General features: G+C 39.0%; 1 protein-coding gene across 3 annotated transcripts in view; it reads left to right on the forward strand.

Annotated features, from left to right (window-relative positions):
- Positions 1 to 18,709, forward strand: part of grid2 (glutamate receptor, ionotropic, delta 2) — a 669,082-nt gene that overhangs the window by 483,660 nt on the left and 166,713 nt on the right. For all 3 annotated transcript variants that reach the window (XM_088336089.1, XM_088336090.1, XM_088336092.1), the window contains exon 9: positions 7,572 to 7,673. In XM_088336089.1, coding sequence (XP_088192215.1) covers positions 7,572 to 7,673 — 102 coding nt within the window. The remainder of the gene's footprint in view (positions 1 to 7,571; positions 7,674 to 18,709) is intronic.

Below are 18,709 nucleotides of genomic sequence, written 5' to 3' on the forward strand. Positions count from 1 at the left end.
CCCTATAACCTGGTGCGCCTTAAAGTGTGGGAAATACGGTAAATATTTATTTTTCAACTATTTCAGAACAAAAAACAAAAATGTCAAATTAAAAAAAAACAGCAATGTAACAAATTACAGATAACAATGTGAACTAAACCTTCCATTGCCTATTTATAAAATAAAGACGTTAGAATAATCCAAACGTTGCATTCTAAAAACCTTTAAGAGTAAAATCAAGTACTTCACATACAACAACTCTTCTAGAATAAATCATCAATGTAACAAAGAAACCTTGTTGGCTTTGTTGCCATAAAACGTATTTTTTTTTTGTTCAGGAACAGTAACCTATTTACATTTTTGGTTGCAGCTCGTTGCTCTCTGTCGGGTGATTTTTCTTTTTTATCTGTTTATCTAAATTTTCTACAGAAGCGCCTCTTTTCAGGGGGTTTGGGTTGCAATTTGGACTGTAATACGTTCGCTACTTTCGTCTTAAAATAAAAGAAATCTGTGATCACGGGGATGAAATTGATCAACACTCCCCACAACCCCCCGCTTTCACTCCACGGCCGGAACACAGAGGGTAAATATAAAATAAAAGCAGATAGGCGCGGTGGATAAATATATACGTATAAAGTGTCTTTCAACTCAGTTGAACATTGTTGACACATTCTTAATAGAGAAAAAAAATCTACTACTAAATCTAAATGTTTTTAAAAACACCGCAAACAATGCACCCTGAAACAACTGTGAACCTTTACAACAACACATTATTAACAAAGTATCGGGCCCGAAACTAAATAAAGAAACATTGGATAATCCTTTCGGTATAGTTCGTTTCAAAGAAGAAAAAAAATGTCTGGTTGGGAATATAGTGAAAGTCGAGAAAATATACCACCACAAAATTACGAATGGTTTCTAAAAATGTGTGGTTCGCCATGCATTTGAGTCATCAAGTCCAAGGATCTAGGAATGACTGGTGCTCTCAAGTCTACATTGTAGACAACTGGGGCTGCAAATTATGCCATCACTTCCAACTCTTGTGTTCCACATATAATGTGTTGCTTTATAGCAAAGTCAAGTGAAGTCATGTTTATCTGTATAGTCCCTAATCACAAGAAGTCTCAAAGGGCTGTACAGACTGCAGACTATCATTACACCATAGTCTGATTTACAACCTACATGGGGGCAAAGAAAATGAAAGAGTGGACTTAAAGACTGGAGCCGATTTAATTCCCCCTATGTTCCTGCACAGAGCCTTTGCTGGGAAAACGCTTGTCTACTTGTGATCCTAAGAGCCAAGAAAAAAATTGCAAAATTGCTTCATGTAAGGCTTACACCACCAAACAAACATGCAAACCAAAAAATGTAAATATCACATTATAATCATAAGGGTATCCTTTTTTTGAAAGTGAACATGCCATGCAAAACCACTTTTGACATGCTAAGGTACACGTGTGATTTGCAACTGTTGCAAATCAGGCGGCTGTCATTAATGCAAGATGTGCTTGATCGGTTGATGACAAGATGGGTGGGTGGGCTACGTGTGGCTAGGGACAAATATAGGAGAATTTAAATATAAGGTATGATAAGAGCAAGCAGACAGATGGAGTGCAAGCTGTTAGGAGGCTCGGCTGACACATGTTGCTCATCAGCGGGGGAGACCAAAAATGAAGGCGCGACATGGAGGGGGATGCCGGAGCAGTGAAACGGCTCAGCGGCAGCTTGACTAGTGCTACTGTCGCATTGTGCAATGCGAACAGCTGGGACACTAGGAAGGAACAAACGTGTGGGATACGCAATACACAGCAGCAGCAGTTTTTTTTTAAATTGTTTTCGGTACATCTGAAGTCATACCATTACAGTATATACACAACTAAGTATGAGAACAGAATAGACTAAATCACTAGTCACCATACCACGGCCCGTGTGCATTTGGTCCAGCCACTTAACCAACACCAGATAGCATTTTGACGTGCTTTTATTTTATTTTTTTTACCTAAGAAAGATCTCAAGTCTAGCAACAGGATTCGAACCCTGGTTGCAGCATTGATAGCACAAAAAGTATTTCCACTGGATTACTAGTGTTTATTGTTTTTTGCATTTCACATGATACAATGACAATGGATTTGTCATCATGAATGTCATTTATTGTCATTGTACCATGTGTAGCGCACAACAAAATTAACATTGGTCTCTGGTACTCTGACTAAAAATATAGTGATAATGAAATAAAACCTACTGCATTTTTGTCCTCTGTGAGGGACCAGTGCTCTGACAACACACACACACAGATGGTAGGGGACACCCTGAACTGGTTGCCAGCCAGTCGCAGGGCACACAGGGAGAGACAATTCCCTTGCTCATTCACACCTAGGGACAAGTTGGACCGGCCAATTAATCTGTCATGCATGTTTTGGGAATGTGGGAGGAAACCTGAGTGCCCAGAGAAAACCCACGCAAGCACAGGGAGAACATGCAAACTCCACACAGGATGTTTGATCCTATGACCCTACAACTGTGCCGCACACACGCTTACCACTGCACTGCGCCGCCGTGCTGCCCCATACACACACATATATATATAATGTATAAAATGTGTGCAAGTTCGTGTGTGTGTTTGTATAAATACACACACAAATATCAAAATTATTATCCAGTAGGGGAGATTCAATACAGTACATCCCTAGGTCCTCATGTGGCAAAAAAGAACATACGAATGCAATAAGGAAAATAAATAATGAAGATTCGTATAATATAAAGTCTTCATAATAAGCTCATAATGTGAAATCCATAACATCTCACTTGTCATTTGACGCAAGTGCCGCCATAAGTGATGCGCATAAAGCAGCGTTCCCCCCAATGAAAATAGTTTCCCGATATTGCAAGGACGCCGTGGTGATTTCCCCCGAGAATCTCACGGAACATTAAGGCACCATAACTCGAATCGTCACGCGTTTATTGTCGTCGCGTTTGGACGCCAATCCTCTAATGACAAAAGGAAAACGAGACATAATCGTCAAAATGTTTTTAATAGAAAACAAAGCTGATGAGTTTACAAAGCAATGTTTTATCCGCTTACTGTTGGGTATTATCCTAAATGAGCATTTACAGCAGAAAACATCTCATCCCTTAGTCAAAATTTGGCAGGATAGAAAGTAAAAATATTTGCAACAGACAGCGTTGGGCAGGTTACTAATAAAACAGTAATCAGTTACAATTACTCGTTACTTAATTTAAAAAGCAATTCAGATACCTCCCACATTCCCGGTTCTGGAATCATTTAACCTCCAGAGTCATCGAGGCACTACTTCCTGTGGTATGTCTTGGTCAAGTACAGCCTGGCGCCGCTCATCCTCCCCCAGGTTATTGACACCAAATGTAGCATGTGCTCTGTAAGGAACTATCTAGTTAATCATTACTGCACATACTAGCATGTAATCTAACCCTTAAAACTACTTAATAACTGCCACATAATAAAATAAATAAAACACAATTCGACAACAGCCTGTAGAATCAGTAGACTCTTCATATTTCTTGGCATGTGTACTCTTGAGCTTGCAAAGGAACACTTAGCCGAGACACTACCCATCCATTATTTTCTAGGCTTTCATCCACCAGACGATCTCCTTAATTTTGGGGCTCTGTCCAAAATGTTTAATTTTCTTTCACTAGGCAGGGTGTATTGAAAAAAACAACAAAACACAATGAAAAATAACCAAAATCAGCACATTTTTCTGTACATTCCGTGATCATGTTAGCCCCATTGATTTCCCGTTAGTTTGATTTTCCTGCATAAGCCACGGCCCTATCCCCACACGCTGCCTACCCTTCGATACTGATGCAACCAAATATGTGCATATAAAATGGCTCCTTGATTTTAGTATTTTGTTTTATATATGTATATATATATATATATATATATATATATATATATATATATATATATATATATATATATATATATATATATATATATATATATATATATATGGCTTAGATGTAAGCCTAGATATTAGAGAGAATATCCAAATAAGGAGAAATTCAGCGTTTTCGTACTCTATGCTTGGGACAGCACTAATGTATCCAGTTGTATTTTATAGGTAAACTGTCAATAAAAACCCTCTGGAGATTGCTGAATTTGGATCGAGGGATGTTTGTGACAATGTGAGAAAAGCAAGAGCATCCGACAACCAGAAGACTCCTAAATAATGATCTGCATTTTTAAGGTAGATGTGTATCAGAATAACAAACCAAGTAGTAATGATGGTAGAATAAGAACATGTTATCAATGACACGTTAATATACTCGTTACAGAGAAAAAATATTTCAGGAACACCTCCCTTTCTAACATGTTGGTCTCAACACATGCAATAGAAAAGCATATTTGGGGACATAATGGACACCACGTGGTTTGCTTGGAGTTGATATAAATCACTAGGGCTGTGCAATGATAAGGTTTTAGCGATTCAGCGATCTCTGCGCATCGATCCAATTCCTTATCGATTCTCATATATTCTCACTGTGGAAAAATAAGTACTATGTGACTACAGATATAGTACAAAACCATATAAAAACTATATGGGCTGGACTGTTGGGCGAGCGGCCTCTGCTGTACCAGCAGCTGCACACTGGCTACCTGCAGCTTGATTCTTACTGCCAATCGGGTCATTTAAATTACATAGATTGAAATAATGTATTCAGAAGTGAGAGCTTGATACACACAGTGGCGCTAGATTACCCTCGTATCACGACTAAAACCGTAGCTAGCTAACCGTTAGCATGCCATATAGGTTGTTTACCTGCTGAGACTACACTGTCCTCCTGTCATCGAAGCCCCTCAAACACGGTGCATTCTTTTGAGTTTAATGCCATGTTGTCCAGCCAGGTGTTTGAGCATGTTGGTAGTGTTACCCCTTTCGCTGAGATTGCTTTTTTTGTAAGTATAACATATTCCTGCATCGGCTTGGAGTGAAATACAGCCACACCTTTGACCATTTACTGTGAGCCGGTGACATCTCTGCAGCTGATATTCTAGGCTTAGAATGTGCTCCTCACATTCTACGCCATGATTGTTCGAGCAGCGACAACAAATTTCACGTGGAATGACGTCACCTGACCCTACATTGGGATGTGTTTGTTTGCTATGTTTGCATCGTAGCCCGGGCGGAATCGATAGTAGAACCAAAATGGAGTTTTACCACTGAATCGGTTAACTGCGGAACCGGTTCAAATTAGAACCGGTTATCAATGCGCAGCCTAACAAATCACATCAACTTAATAAAGACAGTCAATACACTACTCGAGGGCATAGGATTATTTTATTGACACCAACAGGGATTTCAGTTTTTAGTAAAAAGAAACAAACAGAATTTCCACATCAAAAAAAAAATGTCTTGCACTCAGGTAACAGACATAGCACAGCAGCTCTGCGGCTCGTGTGCACAGTTCCTTAATGAAAAGCGTTGAAAGTGGACGTGGGCTGATATTAGCCGTGTCAGTCCATAGGGTAACACGGTCTAGACACAATGAGTCATCTTCTTAATACAAACGAACACATTCACACGCATTTCTTCTGCAGCATTGAGGCCTTATCGCAAGCTGCTGCATGGATAAGACGAGAAAAACACTCTGCACCTCCACATTATACATAATGTTGCCCTCATGCTTAATGAAATGTCATAATAAAATATTAATAAAATTACTGCAAGTGTGCCATTCTGTTGTGATTTATCTTTTCTGTATTTTATTGAGCTACTGTTTGTGTTTGTTGTGACTCCCATTGCACTCTTGTATCTTTCTCATTTATTACGTGCAGTGACTATAAAAGGGAAATATGAAATCGAGCACGTACAAGGCTGCGGATTGAAAGTTATTTAGTTGAAAAAGTTACTTTAGGTCAGAAGATGGTTCATGTTTTCTAAAACAAAACAACAACAGTTCACATGAAACTACTACTCTGTTTTTGTGTTGTATTTTGGATTATATAAAACAACATGCTCCATATAAAGGGTTGGGAAACGTTTTGAGTCACGGGCCGCTTTGGGTTAAAAAAACAAAATGGCAGAGAGATTAATCTGATTATATTGTATATGCCGATACAGAGTCTCAAACCAGATATTTGGCAACACATGAGAAAAAGAATGTCTAGCTTTGTCTATGCATTTATGAATAAACACACACGCAGACATCGAAATATACATGTTTTATTTGATCACTTACAATTAAAGCAGAGTTCTGTAATATGTCTATTAATCAAGACAGTGGTTTCTAACGTGTTTCTTGCAAGCTCCAGATAGCCCTCTAAAGAACACCTTAGTAGCCCATGGACAGGTTCTGAAACCAGTGATGGGTCTTTGATATTTTCAAGGATATTTGAGTTGTAAGTGGCCTGATGTTTAAGTAGCTGAATTAGCATATTTTAACTGAACTTCTTATAATTACAAACTGGTAACACTACAGTGACAATATGGTAAAATAAAGTGATACGTTGTCGAATTAGAAATGCATATGATACTGGAAGCCATTCGTGTCAATCAGTAACAAAAAAGTAGTTCTCGCCTTCGAAAAGGTTTGTGACCCCTGATTTAAGCATTCAATTTGATATTATGCATAGAGCAACTCAAGCGTTTAAAACAGCCTTTTTGCTTGAAATTCAATAAATATATTGACTAATAAAATAAATCCACAATGAAAACAAGTCAAGAAAAATGTAGACAGCTGTTTGCACTTGGGCTTTGAGCACAGTGCTACAGCGAAGTACAACAGGACTGAAATATTTTAATCAATAGTTCTTTGTTATCATTATGTATCAACATGATTTTTTTTCCCATTTCCATTGGGTGGGTTAGAGAGTCTAATGGGCCATATGTACCTTGTTGAGTTTGTTATATTGTTATATAGAATGATCTAAAAGATTGTTATAATGTGAAAGGGCTGTTCTTCATATTTCACTTTCATCGAGGAATCAGAACTGTTTAATGGTTTCATTTTCTCCTGTATTTACGGTTTCTATTTCACTTTATAGTAAAATCGCTTAACTTATTTTCCTTTTGTGAAATGGAACCCACATTTACATCCTCGTAATACGTGGCCACCTCATGGCGTCCTCTGCACCTCTGCTGGCAGATCCGTAGCTGCCTCTGTAAAGCCCATCCAGCAGAGGACTGTGCATGTGTATTTATTTATTTGTTTCAGTCCATTGCAATTTATTTGAAAGGTTTACAGTTTCAAATCATTTTCTAGCGAGTTGCTCTCCACAGAGAAGCTTGGCTAGTTCACCTCAGAAGCCAAAAGCATAGACGCGAAGCAGATGAAGACAATGTGGTTGAAGACTGCTTTTGGGTGAATAGATAAAATAAACAGGTACTATGCATACACTGAACTCGGGGTAAACCAGCTGTTGTGTTTGAAAGGGAAACATTATGACAGGATTGTACAGGCAAAAGTAGACCATAACAGAAAGTAGGACAACAGAACATCCATTTTTAAAAGGGTGGATATGTGTTTTATGTTCTTGAGTTTTGCTTTTCTCTCTTGCCAGATGGTAGTAATATTTATCGTAATATTGTTTGATTTTTCTCTATTTGCAGCTTGCCACGTGGGACCCTGTCCATGGGCTGAACGGCACGCTATCCGACAGGAAGTTGGAGAACAACATGCGAGGGGTGGTGCTGAGAGTTGTCACTGTCCTGGTAAGTGCTAAACTTGACTGCTGCTTTTTTTTAAATTTATTATAATTTAATTGCTAATTTTGGAATATTTACAACACAAATTATGTTGGTGTCAGGATGAAACCATCCTAATTATAATGATAATAACAACATAAACACTATCAATGATAAAATAAAAATGTTGACATTAATAACAGTAATAATAAATGTATTTTAATGGGGCCCTCCAAAATGAACTGTTTGTAACAATATTTACAAAGTTATGATAACTAAAATTAACCTAATTGTAAATTAAGAGGGTTTTTTTTCCGGAAGAACCAAACTGTATTACTTTGATTTAACATTAACATAATAATCAGTCATAACCCCTCAAGGCAACACAAATAATGAGTTACTATTTACTGTTTAAAACACATACTTTTTAATGATTGACAATTTTGACACCAAAACGTGTCTAAATGATTAATCAATGATATTAATGTGTGGAATCAGAATCATCAGAATCATACAGTAGTTATGAGCAATAAGTACATTTATTATTCTATTGAAATGTTAGTCTTATAATCTTAATGCCGTAGGTCTCTATTTATTTTCAGAAATTACTCCACTCCAGAATTTAATTTGTTTATTGCCTAAATTTGTTATCATACAACACCTGTCTTTAAGCATCATTTGCTATGTCAGCTTTCAAACTAACATGACTCCATTGTAAGCCAAACACCAGCTGTCTATATAGTAGCAGTCGGATAAACGAAAAAAAAAAAAAAAAACGACATTGACTTCAGCTGCCAAGTGCATGAAAAGAACAAAGTACATAATTAAATACTCAGTAACAATCTGCTCACTAGTTGCCATAGTGATACAAAGTGTAACTTGTGTTGGCACATTTTGCAGTGTGTTTTGGGGTAGGAGGCATTTTTAGGAGAAAAGTAGCTGTGGACAGATCGACACAAATATCAAGTACAGTGGAACCTCGGTTCTCGACCATAATCCGTTCCAGAACCCTGTTCGAGAACCGATTTGTTCGAACACCGAAATCATTTTTCCCATTAAAAATAATGTAAATCGTTTTAATCCGTTCCAACACCCTGAATGTTTACCATGAATGTTTAACTTAAACATGAAGCTAACCCAAGCTAATCGTACGTTTGCGTTATCGTAATCTTTCGTACTAAAGATTACGCTAACATGAGCGTGTAAAAAAAAAAAAATAGGTCGTTTACAAGTCATTTAGCACCACAAGTGGCTAGTGCTTCATTGGAAAGGGGGCTCCGTTCCAACACCCTGAATTTTGGGCTCAGTTCCAACACCCTGAATGTTTACCTGAATGTTCAACGCAATCATAGAGCTAACCCAGGCTAACCGTACGTTCGTGTTATCGTAATCTTCCGTACGAAAGATTACGCTAACATGAACGTGTAAAGATAAAAATAAAAAAGATAAAGAAAAGAATTATGAATAGGATTTCTTACCTTTGTGGTGGTCAGCAAAAGGCGCATGCTAAATTCCCTAGCAAGATCGGAAACTCGCACACCTCTTTCATATTTAGCTATTATGTCTTTCTTAAAGGCAATAGTTGTACGAACAACTTTTCTTTTTTCACCTGTCTTGCTTGCACCGACCTTCTGAGGAGGCATAGCTAGGGGCTAAAACACTCCGTTCACCAATAATAAAAGCGAAAGCAAAAAGAGGCAAGTGCGCACGTGATAACAGTTGGTCACAAAGGGTGGGGGCGATCTACACGATCTACACCCGTACGCCGCTCAGCATCGCACTCTAGCCTAAGCACTCACGCATTACCGGCGTTCGAACTCGGAATTTTTGACAGGACAGCGGAGCAAGAATTTCTCAAAATTTTTGGTCGAACACCGATTTGTTCGAACTGAGAGGCGTTCAAAAACCGAGGCTCCACTGTACAGTACTTGGATCGGATTGATAATATTTTCCTGGACTTGATACTTCGCTCCACCACTAATTTCCTCAAGGCACAGCGCCCACAGACAGTCTCTCAGTTTATGGCTGAGTGTGTGACTGACAGGAACAATTTGAGCACCTCTTTCTACCTGGTCTGCTGCATCCTGCCTGCCAGGCAGATGACAGAACCAAATATGTTTGACCACCCATATCCAAAGCTAAGAATGACAACCCAAAACCTAGCAACCACAGAAATACTTAAAGAAAAAAAGGGTTCATTTGTGAGGTAAAGTTGTCTGCTACCGTGGTAACATCACAAATTAACAAAGCCTTGTTGGGAATTAATTATCAAAATGTATCGTTTACCAAATTGTTTAAATTAATTATATGACTTAATTAACCAAACACAACCTACATTCACCCAACAATTTATGCGCGCTCGTTTCTTGAGGGAAAAATGATCAGGAAAGCCGGCATTTCCACACGGGGGCAGCTTTATCATCCTTAACAATTTTACTAAGTGCACTCCATCTAAAACGGACGAATTAGTGACGTTGGCGTCTGTGGTAAGCCTTCTTCTGAAGTCCTTTAGTTTTTTTTCTATTGGCCATCTTCTCCCAGCATAATGGTGTGGCGGCTCCTCCCATTGGCGTGCCAAGGAAGCCCAACGTGGGTTCCACGGTCTGATAGACGAGCATCTTGATGTCTGGAACATTTTGTGTCAGCACACTCATGCGTCCTGTTATCAACAGAACTAGACAAAATATTATGCAATTAGAACAGCCTGACCTGACCTTGTACATTGAACTAAAGCCTACTCAGTGAAAATCTTCATTGCATTATGAGTCAATCGTATAACACCCTTTATAGTGAAATGTATAAAATCGTTTACAGTTAAATGTATAAAATCCTTTAACCTGAAAACGCTCACCCTGCAGAGAGAAACAAGCTGAAACATCACTGTTCCTCAACAAAAACCTATAAATGTGTTTTTAAAATGGCAACTAAGAGACGATTGATACTTTATTACATATCATTGTTGCTTTTTTTTAGTTTGATTCTATTGGCTGTTTGAAATAGTTTTAATTATTTGCATTTGCAATGTTGTAATTTAATAAAAAATGAAACATCTTTAGTGCCTAAATTTTTTTTACTATGTTTATCGGAAATTTGAACTAACTTTAGGGGTGAAGGGTTCAATTATTCAATGGTCATGACATTTTTCTAGCTAAAAGTATCATTACCGGATCATAATTGATTGATAATACGCTGTATTTTCTTGAATCGGATTGATACTAACATTCTCAGCATTGCCCATCCCTACTGAAAAGAGTCTGGGGAATGTCGATACTTTGAAACAAGCATAAAATAGTTCAATGAGACGACTAGGAAACTGTTTTAAATAATGTAAAATTGAATAATTTCTTCTGTAGGAAGTTGTGTGACAGCAAAACACAAATAAGTCAGTCAAGCTGCCGGTGATGTCTCCAATTCTTAGCCCTTTTCCCGGCGGAGCAGCCATCGCAGCCATTTGAGAACATCCCCGCATTGGCTTTAAAGATTCACCGCCGTAAATTCTTCATATCGCTCCTTTGAAGTGAGAAACGCCGAAAAGAAAGCGATGATGCTCAACATCTTTGTGGCAAACCCTTTCTTCTGCTTTCCTTGTTTTGCCTCATCTTTCTCCCCAGTTAGACTCTCATGATCCTTTTTAAGGCAGAAGAGACCCACAAGTCCCCCATTAATGTTGGCAGGCTCTTAATGTCCTGGAATAAGGACGGGCAAAAGACTCAATTAACCAGTCGTTAAATGTAATGGGAACCTACTACAATAGGCAGGCTGCGTTTTAACGGTTAATTTTGTCTTTCTCTCAAGATGGGATGACACAGCATCTGGTTGCTTTCGTGTGGATGATGCAAAGAACATTGTGCATCACAAACTGGCTCAGTGCATTGTTTCTTAAACGAGGGTATTTAACAAGTCTGTTTTTTTTTAATTTTTCATATATTACACCCATTGGACAATAAGAGGCATGGAATTCACACTACAGTAAAAACCAGGATGTTATAACAAAAATGAAAAATACATTGAAATTAAAATACTTTATTTCACAGAACATAAATTAACATTATGCCATCTGGTCCCACAACTAAAATGACTCCATTTATAAATGGTTACTGTTCTGTACTCCAAAGAATCGCCAATTTGGGTTTTTAGGTCTGTCTTATAATCTGATAATGTGAATTATGTCGATACAATTATATGAATATTTTTGGGGGGTTTCTAAATGTTCCCTTATTCATCAATGCCTGTTCAGTTCAACATTTTTATCGAATTCACAATATTTTATTTCCAAATGAAGCTGGTTTATAAAGTATAATATAGAAAATAGAAAATAATAATACTGCCAGAGCATTTGTCCCACATCGAAAAATGTCCCACTTGTAATTTTTCTCTTTCTTCAGATCATTGAAGTGATTTTTTTTCCCGGGAATAATGGTTCCAAAACAAGGTGAGAGTAGAGGTCTCTCGTAAAAATGTCACTAAACACTGCAAATGAGAAGGACAAGTATTTACCTTCAGCTATAGGACATTGTAACAGTTTTAACCTTGGGATACCAGTGGTATTCATTCCTCTTTAAGGCTGTCTTTAAACATTTGTCCCATGCGCAAACTTCCAAAAACAAAGAAATGGTAAAAGGCAATCGCCACACTCGCATGTGTATGCTGATGCGTCTCATTGGCTAGAAGACATGAAAGTTATTTCTTCTTATCAGTCTTAAAGGTAGAAATGCGCCATTGCAACTAGTTGTAGAAATATGGCATTGCACTCCTGGCCTAAATTAATTAAAACACTTAATTTTATATCTGAGCCAGATGTACTCGTGAAAACAGCCATACCTGGCTCCGAGCCATATGTCCCTGACCCTCTGTTCATAGGCATGCTGCAGATGATAAAGTACACCATTCTGGAATGGCAATTTCACTACCCAGACCTGAACATTATCGAAAATCTATGGTGTTATTTAGTGGGATGTTCATGCTCAAAAACCATCAAACCTGAGTGTGAACTGGAGATGTTTGAGGTGTTTCGTAAAGAACAATGGTCAAAATGACTTCAATCACGATCAAGACCCACAATGGAAGCAATAGTAAGCATTTAGAGGCTGTAGTTTCTGCAAAATGAGGATCTACTAGAGACTCATGTCATCTGTCTGTTTTTTTTTCATGCATCTGCTCACTTTTGTTTATTTAGAACCCTCTTTTCAATCCAACAAACGAGACTTTACTTTTCAAATATCATGATATATGACACATTTACAACTGATGATTCATAAAATGATTAGTGGTGCCCAAACATCTTTAAATGACTGTATATGATTCATGTAAAATGAATATTGTAAAAGTTTTACAGTTATTGTTTGCTATTTTCAGTTTCCCACTATGACCCTGTGTAATATATGGGTATTAGTAGATACAGGTAATATAGCTCTAATAGGTATTATTTATTAGAAGTCATTTATAATAAATCTGTATGCATTTGTTGTGTTAATTGGAAGACCTATCTTACTTTGAAGCAGGAATTCGAAACATTTAAAACATGTTTTTGTTTTCAATGCTGAGATGAAAATGTCTCTAAAGGTGTTACAAGCCAGAAACGGAGATAGGACCCAATAGCGTTCGTTTAACTCAGTTTTATTGAAAAAGAGAGCAGTGCTCGCTTCCAGGATCCGATTTTGTCGGGCACGGGTAGCTGAAGGCAGGAACGCGAAAGTGGTACATCCGTGTCGAACGGGGATAGTCGCGGGTGGCAGGAAAGCTGGTCGATAGTCGGGACAAGGGAGCAAGGGCGGTAATTGAGTCCAGAAAAACAGGTCGGCAACAAGTATCAGGCGGGAAACAGGGCAAAACAGGTCGATGGCCGGGAGGGAAGAGCAGGCAGAAACGGGTCCAGAAACAGGTTGGCAACAGGTAACATGTAGGAGAAATCAGAGCAGGAGATTGTCGGAGGGTACGGTGCTTGCCTAGCAAAAGCGTTCGCAGGACGGTCTGACGGCTTCCTCTTAGAAGCCGGGGGTTTAACAAGAGTCAATGAGACAATCAGCGCTTAGGGCTGTTGGCGCCACAGGGGCCTTTCGCAGTTGCCCCAAATCAGCTATCATGAAAAAAGGGACCTATAGAGCAGATTGTTATGCACTACCTTTGGCCGTACGCCCCTGCGTCGTCTGTGCTGGTGTAACCCATCCACAGATATATTTATTTCCGTGCAACTTGAATTAGATATCGACCATTTAATTGTGAGTTTAAATCATACAGCAATTAGAGCAAATAACGATCAATCCCATTGATAGGAGAGGATCATATTGATTATTAAATGGCGGTTAGCTCGGGGCAATGTCTTGCCCTCAATTACATGTTTATGGTGCTCGTTAGGAGGACCCACTCCCTCACGAATGTTTCTAAAACTTCTATTTTCGCAATAGAATCGGGAGTTTTTAGGCCATCAGTCCACATTAAAACGTTTCATCTTGACAGGAGCCTGAATGGTACAGACAGCCCATGAATTCCCTGCGTGATTCACCTCCATTGCCATTTTTTGTCTTTTACTGCTGCACTGAAGTGACAGCCTTGGCCAAAGGGATTATATTTTCACGTCTTCTGGCCTTCTATGAGAACTTGATATATTTTATACTCTTCAAAGCCGCTGGGAGAGAACATCCCTTTGGCAATTGATGACACCTCACTTTTATAACAAAACAAAATGTTTCATATCATTGATGTTAATCAATGTAATGTGTATTTTCTGCAACACGGTGCTGCACACAATTAATACAGCTCTGTCATGGTTGAGCTATGAACTGAGTTTGGCTAAACGGTTTACCCAGGACCAGTTGCAAGCCACCAGTGGCAGGGTACAAAATCATCAGTTCATCACACAAATGAAAATTAAAAGAAAGCAGGTCAGAAATTAGTCATATAGTTTTCATACCAGACCGAGAACTACCTCCTCTTTAAGTATTAGAGAATCCGTGGAAATGGAGACGTACAATTCTGTCATGATGACTGATGCGGGGCACCTGAGTTTGCTTCCTCTTTTTCAAACCCCTGCCTTCCTGACAGCACTCATCGTTTTGTGGACCAACGCTACATGCTAGGCAAACTTTTGTGACTCCTGACTCTATCCTGCCCTGTTTCCTCCCTGATACCTGTTGCCGACCTCTTTTCAGGACCTGTTTCTGCTTTGCTCCCCTGTCCTGGCCATCGACCTGTTTTCTCGCTGTCAACGACTACCCTCGCTCGACACTTCCACGTTCCTGCCATCTGCTACCCGTCACCGACGATCATCGGATCGTGGATGTAAGTCCCGTTCTCCATCTTAATAAAAACTGAGTAAAACGAACGCAATTGGGTCCTGTCTCCATTCCTGGTCCTTGACACGATTCAATAATAACTGACAATGTAACACCCAACATTAGCTGAACTTTTTAGCAATTTGTTTCATTACATGTAGTATTGGCTCAAGAAAGCTTTTAATAGCTTCTGGAACCAATAAATCATATTATCATTAAATTATATGTGTCACGGACCAGGAACGGAGACGGGACCCAATTGCGTGCGTTTACTTAGTTTTTTAGATGAGAAAGCGGACTTGCATCCACGATCCGATGATTGTCGGTCACGGGTAGTAGATAGCAGGAACGCAGAAGTGGAACTTCCGTGTCGAGCGCTGGCAGTCGTTGACAGCGAGAAAGCAGGTCGATGGCCTCGGTGGAGGAGCAAAAACATAAATGGGTCCAGAAAAGAGGTCTGCAACAGGTATCAGACAGAAAACAGGGCAGGATATAGTCGGAGAGTACAAAAGCTTGCCTAGCTGGGAGGATAGGTTCGCAGACGATCTGACGGGTTCTTTTCGGAAGACGGGAGTTTAAAAAGAGTCCAACAGACAATCAGGATGCGATGCTGTTAGGGCCAAAGGGGCGGCCTCAGGTGCCCCGCATCAGTAATCATGACAATATGTCACGTTAACATCGACCCTCCTTGTTGCAAAATTGTTGAGGAGCTTTACACACGGACAACAGTGTTGGGCGTATTACTGAAAAAGCAGTAATTTATTACAGTAAGTACTTACTTCATTTGAAAAGTGAATCACTTACCACTCACATCACTGGCACCAAAGAGTAGAGCGGTACTCTGAAAGTAACTATGTATTTACAAATGTCCGTATATACCTGCATAGAACTGCATTAAAATAGCCACATAATAAAATAAATAGAAATAAAACCATGTAAACAAACCTGTGGAAGCAGTGCACCCTTAATTTTTTGACTTGTGCAATCTTGAGAGCATACGAATGAGCACTTAGCCATGATTTCCATCACAGGAAGCGGAAGGTTTTTTGGTTTTATTATTAATACAGTTTTGATTATTTTCATGCATAATATTTATTCATTATATGATGTTCTTATTGATTCTTCCCTCTCTCCCAACCTTTCAGTCCTTCATAATTTCCATCTTTCCCCTTTCCCTCTCCCTTTCTCCTTTCCTTATTTCTTTCCTTTCCTACCGTACTTTGTTCCATTTCTTCTTTCTCTTTGTTGTATATTTATTCCTTCCTTTCTTCCTTCAATCTCTCCTTGTTTCCCACCATGCATTCTTTCTTTCTTTCTTTCATTCTTTCTTTCTTTCTTTCTTTGTTTTTTTTTCTTTCTTTCTTTCTTTCTTTCTTTCTTTCTTTCTTTCTTTCTTTTTTTTTTCTTTCTTTCTTTCTTTCTTTATTTCTGTTTCTTTTTTTCTTTATGTTTCTCTCTTTCTTGCTTTCTTTCTTTCTTTCATTTCTGTCTCTCTGTCTTTCTTTCTTTGCATCCTTACTTTGTCTCTTCATTCCTTTGCCATCTTCTTTTTTTCCCTTTATTCTATCTTTCATTTTTTCACTCCTTTATTCCTTTACTCAATTCTTCTTTTTTCTCTCCTTTGTCTCCCCTCCATCCCATTGTCCCTCCTTCCTTCCTTCCCTTTTTCTTCCATTATTCGTTCCTTCCTTTTTAACCTATGTCCCTCCCTTACTTTTTTCTATCTTTCTTGTTTCCTTCACTCCATTATTCTTTCCCTCCTCCTTATTTCCTTCTTTCTTTCCCCCCTCTCTCCCATTGTTTCCCTTCCGTCCCTTCACCCTTTTCTTATCATCCCATCCTTTGTTCTGCCATTCCCTTACTATTTTTTTCCTTACTTTCGTTCCATCTTTTTTTTCTTTTCTTCTTTTTTCTTCCTCCTTCATTCCTTCTTTCCATTTTCTTCCCTTCCACTCATTGCCGCTACTTCCTTCCCACCTCCTTTCCTTTTCCCTCCTTCCTTCCTTCTTTCCTTCCTTCCTCCTTCCTTCCTTCCTTCCTTTCTTCCTGCCTTCCTTCCTTCCTTCCTTCCTTCCTTCCTTCCTTCCTTCCTTCGGTCAAACAAGTGGCATCATGAATGGGCAAACTGTCATTCAGACAGCCACTTGCCATTTTTAAATCAACCTTAACTTATGGACATTTTGGGTTTTCTCATGTTCAAAAAAAGCAATCGGTCGGCATAAGGGTGCTGCAAAAACGAGTTTGTGCTCCAGCCGACTGGAGGCAGAGAAGAAGGGTTGGTTGGGCTTATTCACTCCCGTGCTGATTCGCAAACGCACACGATAACATTTTTCACGCTTGACAAATGCGGAGAATTGTTGCCTTGATTGATGCGATGCATGGCTAGATGGGCGCAGAGGAAAGGCGGTATCGCTGGCATATGTCGAGGGAAAAACGGCAACGTGGCAGTGTCGAAAAGCACCAACTGGTAGCTCGCAGCTGCTGAGTGGCAGGGGGGGAAAGGAATGAGAGTGTCTCATCCCAGACGAGAGAAGAGGGGTTTAGACCCAACTCGCTGTGCAATTTTTAGGCTCGGGCATGTTTAGCGTTGAAATTATCGACTCGCTATCGATCGAGGCCGGCGACGCAAAGTGAGGCCATCCAGCCCGACTTTTCTCGGATGATTAAATGAGCTTTCACCTCTGAAAACTTTGAGCAACTTTTAATATTTGACGTTATTGATTAAGGCATTTTTTTTGTCTGACATTCGGTTTGAAGGGGATCAAGGTGCCCTATGTTTTTTTTTCTTTTCTTGTTACAACAAGCTGCAATCCTTTTACCTCAAACAGACTTTTCACAGGATAATGAGCTAAACTAAAAGTCAACGCTGACATTTACACTTGGGGGGAGTCGTCAAGTGCTTTCATGTCTTTTGTTCGGCTTGTTACAAGTTGTGCAAGTCGTTTATCAAGCGGAGCATGTCCGTGGGGATTTATAATAACAAAGGCGCTGAATGGTTAGCACACCTAAATCTTAGTTATGCATACCCGTCAGCCTGTACGTTTTTGCCGTACAAAGTACGTTCATTATGTATTTTAAGACGTGTACGACGTACAAAAAAATCTGTACGGAAAAACGCAAATTTGTCAATTATGGGTACCAACTGGTAAACACCGACTTTCATGAAACGGCAAATCAATCAAGTCAAACCAGTTCACCGCAGTAGCCTCTATCTCAGTGTCGTTTTTTTTTTTCATTGCAAACGAAGCGAGCGGTTTGATGCTACTGTGCGCATGCGTCTGGCATCATTCTGATCACACTTGAACAAATCGAAAGCAGAGCAGTAGGCCTACATAACATCATAGTTTTTAATTTTCTTTGGCTACAATCATCAGGTCGCAATGGCCGAACCTCAATTAAAACGCCGTAAGTCATTCTGATCTGAAAACAACATGCGAGGTTGATTGAGTAAATTTGAAATACATGTGGTCTTAAAAAACATAAGATTTCATGTGGTAGTTGTGTAGTGAAAGGAAGTCCGTCTCTTTTCAAAGAACCGGCTTTTTTGTCTCAACTCATTAAGAGAGCCGGCTCTCAAAGGGCTCACTTGCTTTGATGCATGATATTACGAATTATTATGTTGTATAAAGAAGTATAAAAGGAGAAAATGAAAAAAGACAAGTTTGTGGTGATCCCTTTAATGAGTATATTACCAACAATAATTTAATGGAGAAAATGAATTCAGAATTTTAATAATAAAATGTATTATTCTACTTAATTATATTTGCATGTATGTTTTCCTTCTACAGTGAA

Source organism: Urocampus carinirostris, chromosome 5 (assembly GCF_059441175.1).
Source record: "Urocampus carinirostris isolate Australia breed hairy pipefish chromosome 5, RoL_Ucar_1.0, whole genome shotgun sequence".
Classification (NCBI taxonomy): domain Eukaryota; kingdom Metazoa; phylum Chordata; class Actinopteri; order Syngnathiformes; family Syngnathidae; genus Urocampus; species Urocampus carinirostris.